Source organism: Cervus elaphus, chromosome 7 (assembly GCF_910594005.1).
Source record: "Cervus elaphus chromosome 7, mCerEla1.1, whole genome shotgun sequence".
Classification (NCBI taxonomy): Eukaryota; Metazoa; Chordata; class Mammalia; order Artiodactyla; family Cervidae; genus Cervus; species Cervus elaphus.
Genome location: NC_057821.1, coordinates 50,431,690 through 50,439,284, shown reverse-complemented (window position 1 = coordinate 50,439,284; position 7,595 = coordinate 50,431,690). Strand labels below are relative to the sequence as shown.

Here is a 7,595-nt window from a genome sequence, read left to right as displayed (position 1 = left end):
TTTTTTTTTTGTAGAGGAGATAAAGGTGGAGTAGGATTTCTCCATAAGAGTCTGGGCTTTCAAGCAGGCATCTCTCAGCTAATAAAATATTTACTTAAAGGCATCTTAAGGGAATTCCCTGGTAGTCCCGTGGTTAGGACTCTGCCCCTCCACTTCCACTTGGGCAGTGGGACAGGGTTCCACCCCTGCTGGGGGGAATTCCCCACTAGCCCCACCTCGCAGCGAAAAAAAAAAAAAAAGGCATCTTAAAAGTCAGATTGATCGCCCTTCCTAAACTGGGTACGCCTGTGGTTGGTTTGATTTTATCCTTCTGAAGCCGAAGAGTACATTCATCTGAGCCTTTACCCATCCCTTCGCTTGCTGAAGGAAGGATTCAGTAGAATGTGTTCTGAAAGTGACATTTAAATTGATAATAAAGAGGAGGAGACAGAAAAGAGGACACCGTTAGGACACAAACGTTTATGTGATTTTAGCCATTACAACAGTAGTTCAGAAAGACCTCAAATGTTACATGGAAGTCATCAATATTACAAAAAGAAAAAAAAAAGGGACAGGCAACAGTGAAGAGCACCAGAGCCCCAGCGCCCACCTCGCGGGACCCCGGGCCCTCCTCGTCTCCTTCCGCGAGCCCCCCTCCCCTCGGCCGCCGCCCGGCCTCCCTACCCGGCCTCCGCGGCGCCTCCGGCCGGCTCAGGCCTCATCCTCGCCCTCCTCCTCCTCGAACTCGCCCTGCTCGTCGGCCGTGGCGTCCTGGTACTGCTGGTACTCGGACACCAGGTCGTTCATGTTGCTCTCGGCCTCGGTGAACTCCATCTCGTCCATGCCCTCGCCCGTGTACCAGTGCAGGAAGGCCTTGCGCCGGAACATGGCCGTGAACTGCTCCGAGATGCGCTTGAACAGCTCCTGGATGGCCGTGCTGTTGCCGATGAAGGTGGCCGACATCTTCAGGCCGCGGGGCGGGATGTCGCACACGGCCGTCTTCACGTTGTTGGGGATCCACTCCACGAAGTAGCTGCTGTTCTTGTTCTGCACGTTGAGCATCTGCTCGTCCACCTCCTTCATGGACATGCGGCCCCGGAAGATGGCGGCCACGGTCAGGTAGCGGCCGTGGCGCGGGTCGCAGGCGGCCATCATGTTCTTGGAGTCGAACATCTGCTGGGTCAGCTCGGGCACCGTCAGCGCCCGGTACTGCTGGCTGCCCCGGCTGGTGAGCGGGGCGAAGCCGGGCATGAAGAAGTGCAGGCGCGGGAAGGGGACCATGTTCACGGCCAGCTTGCGCAGGTCGGCGTTGAGCTGGCCCGGGAAGCGCAGGCAGGTGGTGACCCCGCTCATGGTTGCCGACACCAGGTGGTTGAGGTCCCCGTAGGTGGGGGTGGTCAGTTTCAGGGTGCGGAAGCAGATGTCGTACAGCGCCTCGTTGTCGATGCAGTAGGTCTCATCCGTGTTTTCCACCAGCTGGTGCACGGACAGGGTGGCATTGTAGGGCTCGACCACCGTGTCCGACACCTTGGGCGAGGGCATGACGCTGAAGGTGTTCATGATGCGGTCGGGGTACTCCTCGCGGATCTTACTAATGAGGAGGGTCCCCATCCCAGACCCCGTGCCGCCCCCCAGCGAGTGGGTCAGCTGGAAGCCCTGCAGACAGTCACAGCTCTCGGACTCCTTCCTGACCACGTCCAGGACGGAGTCCACCAGCTCGGCGCCTTCTGTGTAGTGGCCCTTGGCCCAGTTGTTCCCGGCGCCGCTCTGGCCTGCCAGAGGGAGAGAGTCTTCATAAGTCACTGATGATTGCATTAAATTCCTTTTCACCTTAAACCCTTTAATAGAGCTCAGTGAGTCAGAGTTCAGATCAGATTTCAGGTTATCATTAAAAGGACCAAACATTAAAATATTTGGTCATGGACATAATTATAAATAAGGAAGGTTAGGGACCTTAGAGGTTGAAAGACCTTTTGTTTTAGGTTATATATTAAGACAAAATGAGTACACAGCTCCATGCTTTCTCTAAGGCAGCCACACCCCTCCACTCTGAGCTGTCCAGGCCATCAGCCATGCCAGTCACTCACCAAACACGAAGTTGTCGGGCCTGAAGATCTGGCCGAAGGGTCCAGACCTGACAGAGTCCATGGTGCCCGGCTCCAGGTCCACGAGGATGGCCCGAGGCACATACTTGTTACCTGCGGGGACAGAGCAGGACTCAGACCTGCAGGCAGAGCGCTCAGAAAAGGTGCCCTGGTACCAGCTTCCTTCCTTACAGAAGCTGCTCCTAGCCCCAAGAGAGGACACAGGACAGGATTCTCTCAAGATTCTCAAAGGAGCACTCCCCCCCCCCCAAAAAAAAAAAAAAAAAAACCCCAGGGAAAGATAGGAATGCTAAATCCGCTAGACCACCCTCCCCTGGGGCCACACTTCTGGGGTCAGTCCCTTGGGGAGGGGGGCAGGGTAAGGTAAAGGCGATTACCGGTGGCCTCGTTGTAGTACACATTGATTCTCTCCAGCTGCAAGTCACTGTCTCCATGGTAACTGCCAGTGGGGTCGATGCCGTGCTCATCGCTGATGACTTCCCAAAACTGAGACACAGAAAAACCTGCATTAGACCACGCCCCACCGCCGAGAGGCCCGCGACACACAATGAAAAGGCTCGGTTCCGACAGCCCAGCGTCTCCGCAGCTTTAGGGCAGTCACGCCCGCACCGCGGCAGGGCTTGCATTTTGCAGGGTCACGGAGTTGAAACTGGGCGTTTCCTGGGCGAACAGCTGCTCGAGGAGGGAGGCGGGGGTCTCGGCGGGGAGAGGAGGGACTAGCAAATGGATGGCGGGCGCGCGGGGCGCCCAGCGGCGCGGAGCGGGTGGGAGGGGGGTCAGGGACCGGAGGGGCTGAAGGACGGGGGTGGTTAGATTCAAGGCACGTCCAGGGACCACGAGACGCTCGTCCTCCGCCCCTCCCCCCGCCACTCGACTAGAGTTCGAGCGAGTAAAACCGATTCTCCCGGCGTCCCGGCGCCGCCCGCAGAGTGGCGCACAGCCGCGGACACCCCCGCGCGCGCTCCGGGACAGCGTACGAGGTTTAGAGAAGAGAAGGGAGGGGCGGCCGGGGACCGAGAGGCCACACGAGTCACAGCCTCGAGCTGAGGGGTTCCCCCCACTCCCGCTGAAAGTCGCCGCGGGGGCACGCCCGGCTCCGCAGTACAGAGCCGGGGGAAGGTCCGCACTCAGGACGACGGTCGCGCCCGGAGCCCCGAGGGGCGTCAGGCTGGGCCCCCGTCCCCACCCGGCCCCGCCCGGGCGCCGCGCCCACCTTGGCGCCGATCTGGTTGCCGCACTGGCCCGCCTGGATATGCACGATCTCGCGCATGGTGCCGGCTCGCTGCTTCTGGCCCGGGTCGGCGTCTGGTCGGTCTGTCGGTCCCCCTGCACACCCACTGCGGGGTCACCGGGAACGCGCTCGGGAACCAGCCGGCTGAGAGCGCCGGCCCGGCGGGTTCGGCCTTTTATATGAGAAGGGTGGGGCGGCCCGCGCAGGCCGCGCCCCCAGCCTGAGCCCCCCAGTCCCCTTCGCGCTAGCGCTCTCCAGGCCCCGCTGACGTAATGCTCAGGGCCCCAGGGACCGTCCAGGGGGCTGGACCACGGGCCCGCGGCCAATCAGCAGAGGCTTGAGGGCCGGGCGCGGCCCCGGGGCTGAGCAGAGCCGGGTGGGGGGCGTGCGCATTGTCTAGGACTGGGGGGGATGTGGAGAAGCTGGGCACCGAGAACCGGGGGGTGGGTGAAGGAACCGAGCGCGGGAGGGTGGAGACGCGAGGGTGACCGGCGTGGCAGGCCGGGTGTGGGGGGAGAGCGGGCACCGGGTGGGTGGGTGACTGGAACAGGTGGAGGGGCCGCCAGGTGCTCCGGAAAGGAGCGCGCTCGCGTGCTGGGGCGCCGGCCGGTGGTAGCGCTGGTGGCCTGTGTTTCGCCACCACCGCGGACTGCGGCACCTCTTCCACCCTCGGCCGGGGCCCCCTAAGCCACCCTCCCGGGGAGACTCCTGCCCCTTTCCCCAGTCCAACGGCGGTGCAGCGGCCGAACCTCGGCCCCGGGAGGAAGTCCTTGTGACAGCTTGTTGGGGCCGAAGGGCCGTGGCCCTAGACACTTACGGCCCAACGGCCTCAGGATGCCCTCCGCCCCGCCCCCGGGGTCCGTGCGTCCCCTCTTTTGTCTCTGCCAAGGGCCCTTTCTCTGTGGATGCGGCATCCGGGGACCGGGCCACCTCGGGGCCTGCACCGCCCTGCCCGACTCTCTCCAAGAGTCACAGCTCCCCGGCTGGTACCCAGGACTCCTCCACCCGGCGGCTTTTGTTCCTTGGGAGCCTGCGGGGTGGGTGTGGCAGGGTGGACTGTCCAGCGATCAGAAGAGGGTGGGGTTCGGGGGCGGGGCTGCGGCAGAACAAAGAGCTGGAAAACGCGTGGGCCACCTCCCACGACCAAGCGTTTGACAGTCACACTGGGTTCGGTTCATCTTTTGTCCACTAAGGGGACAGGTCCCCAGGGAGCTCGCCGCCTGCCCCACCGCTGACATTCTCATCATCCACCAGGCGCCGGAAGCCGAGGCGGCCACGAGGTCCCCAACCTTGGTGCTGCCGATGCGGGCGAGGGGCCCGCCTGGAGACTGCAGCACGGGCGGGCGGGGGCCGCGCGCGAACCTGACGGCCCACGGCGCGCGTGCGCGGACGCGGCCCCGACACGCCTTCAAACCTACAATTTCTAGGGAGTCCAAGAAGGAGCTGATCTCTTTGTTACTTTTCGTGCGTGCGTGTGTGTGTGTGTGTATATGAGAGAGAGCGCACTGGAACCTGGTCCCCGCAATTCCGTGGGCGAAGCTTCCTGTCCTCCACCCCGACCCTTGACAGGTCGTCTGCGAGGTGACGTGACCCCTTTTCATCTTCAGGCCAGAGGGGCCGAATGACCCAGGTTCCCCCGGCGGAGAACAGCCCGCAGCTGTCGAGTGAGACCCGCCCTCCACCCCCTGAAGTATCAGCAAGCTGTCATCCCCTCCCTTCCCGCTGTGGGCGGAAGGGGGGCTTTCAGCCCAATTCCAGCGCACAAAGAGAGGCAGAGAGAACAAAAGCTCGGCGCCCCCAGACACCCCCAGCTCCGACGGCGGTCCCAAGACGCGGCTGTGGGAGTCCGGGTGGGGAGGCGCCGGCCGAGGGGCAGAGCGGCGGAAGGTCGCTCACGTGCCCGCTTGCGGGGCCCCAAGGACCGGGTCCTGACCCCGACTTGGTGCTACTCACTCCTGCAGAGGCAAAAGCGTCCAGGGAAAAGGACGCCCCCGGCCACGCAGCCAGTCAGTCAGGGCTCAGGCTGGAATCTCGCGTCCCGGCGCCCAGCCCTCAGGAGAGGGATCGTGTCCAGGCAGAAAGGGTTGTGGCTGGGCCCGGGGTGACGGCTCGGGCGGCACCGAACCGCGCGGGAAGGAGGCGAGCGAGGGCCACACCCGCGCAGCCAGAGCGGAAGCGCGCGGCGCGGTTCGAGCGGGCCGGGGCCGAGCGCCGCCGCCCGCCGGGATCCGCCCCACGCCCGGCGGCTGAGCCCCGCCGGCCCCTGTCTCACGGCCTAGTCTCCGCGGAGGGCCGGAGGTGGACACTCGGGTCCACGAAGATGAGGGAAAACGCCCTTTCCCTGGGCTTTCTCTCAGGAAAGGGGCTTAGGACGGGGTGGGGCTGGAACTCGTTCGTCGGAAAGCCCGGATGCCCTCGGGGACGCAGCATTTTGGGCCCCAGATCCACTTTTGTTTCCTTCCGTTTGCCGGCACCGTCCCGCGCCCCCGCCTCCACTGAGCTGCCAGCCTCGGTAGCCGTTCCACGCCCCCTCCTCAGTTTGGAAGCATGAGACTCCTCATCTTAATTTTCACAAGGAGCTGGTTTTGCCTGGCAAGGAAGAGTGCTGAAGACAGCCAGCCCTTCCCCTGAAGTTTTCAGTTTGTCTGCCAACCGTTGTCACCTTTATTGGGGTAGCTCCCAGAGAAGAGGCTGGTGAGGGGCTTTCAAAGCAAAAAAAAAAAAAAAAAAATTAATCTCAGTTCCCTCTCCCAGCATCACAGCATTTCTTTTTGCCTGTTTATTACACACAATTCCTCTCCATCTGGGTCACTGTGTATCAGACGTGAAGGTGTTACAGCAATATATTTTATCGTCTTTTACAAGCTATTAATTTTAATGATGCATTAACATTTCTAAATTTTCCCCCTCCCTCGACCATTGTAGAAATAACACTGCAAAATAAAATCCCACCTTAATTTTATGCATAACAGTATGAGGCCAAGGCGAGTAAGATACCCCTTAAGCTACTAAAATTCTATTTGCTCTCACACTTTGCAGAGTATTTTCAAGGACAAATTCTCAAGTGAGTTTGCATTCATCTGTAACACAGAGAGTCATTGTGTTAATTAACTGAAGAAGTCTGATTGAGTGGGGGCATTGCATAGCCGAATGGGTAGTGAATTGTTAAAGCATTATTTTCTTAAACCAAGGTGTGTGCTTTTGCATAGACTGAAATTGCAAGGCTTAGAGCTTTCCGGTTTTCCCACTGCCTGCCTGCAATCACTACTTAATACCCAGCTCGCGCCGCTGGTAGCCTGACAGACAACTCTGCCGTGGAGATGCCCGCGGTTTCCTGGGTAACCGACACTTAGCCAATGAATGAAGCGGAATTGAAAGAAAGCGACTGCAAATCCATCATTATTTCCTTTTTCACTCGTCTCAATGCGCTCCAGCTAGAAATATTGGAAAGCTACCAGCCCTAACATCTATGTAAAGGAGTCAATGGCCACAGAACCGGGACTAGGACGGGGTCCAGCCCCACACTGTGACTGCGGGGGGTGGGGGTCCTGGGACCCGCCGGGACGGGAGCTTTCTCAGCTGCCAGGGCCCCTGCGGATGGTCCCCTTTCCTCCCCCCCCCCCCCGCCCCGCCCACCCCGGGAAGCCAGCCGCTCCCGCAGGGCTGCCCCGGGCCCTCTAATCAAAGGGCCGGGTGGGAGGCTCGAGCCCCGTCTTCCGCGGCCGCGGGGCCCTGTGGGAGCAGCCGGCCCAGGTAACAAAGGATGGGACGGAGCGGGACGACGCTGAGGCCGGGCGTGCGGGTGGCGGAGGGGGCGGCGACCTCTCCTTTTGTTCCTCCGTCAAGCTGGCGGTTTTCCCACGGCCGGCCTCCGAACTGGGGTGAGAGTGGCCTCAGGCCAGCCTGAGAGCTCTGGGCTCTCCGCGCGGAGCCTTGCCTTCTTTGTCCTGCAGGTCGGCAGGGGGAGTCGGACCCCGCTCTCCGGAACCCTTTTTATGCGCGCCCCTCCCCCACACCGTCGGAGACCCTAAGATTCTCGGGCTGGGGGAGGGCAGGCCAGAGGATGCGGACTCTGTGAATCCTTGGTGAAGGACAGCTCGTGACCGAGCCAGATTGTGCGGAAAAGGCAAGCAGAGGGTAGAAAATACCCTTGAATGGGAGCCTTCCGGAATGCTAAGACCGGCAGGTGCAATCCGTGAAGTCACAAAGGTAGAAATAAATTTATGAAATGAATGCTACTCTCAGGAAGGTTTGAGGGGTGCATTTTAAGTTTCATGCCG

General features: G+C 61.1%; 1 protein-coding gene across 1 annotated transcript; it reads right to left on the bottom strand.

Moving 5' to 3' along the window:
* Nucleotides 1-439: 439 nt before the first annotated feature.
* LOC122697655 (tubulin beta-2B chain) lies at nucleotides 440-3,540 on the bottom strand. The gene is made up of 4 exons (XM_043908641.1): nucleotides 3,298-3,540; nucleotides 2,462-2,570; nucleotides 2,067-2,177; nucleotides 440-1,751 (listed from the first exon to the last, which is right to left on the bottom strand). Exons 1-4 carry the CDS (start codon nucleotides 3,352-3,354, stop codon nucleotides 691-693), a joined length of 1,338 nt encoding a protein of 445 aa, XP_043764576.1. The 5' UTR covers nucleotides 3,355-3,540; the 3' UTR covers nucleotides 440-690.
* Nucleotides 3,541-7,595: the final 4,055 nt, after the last annotated feature.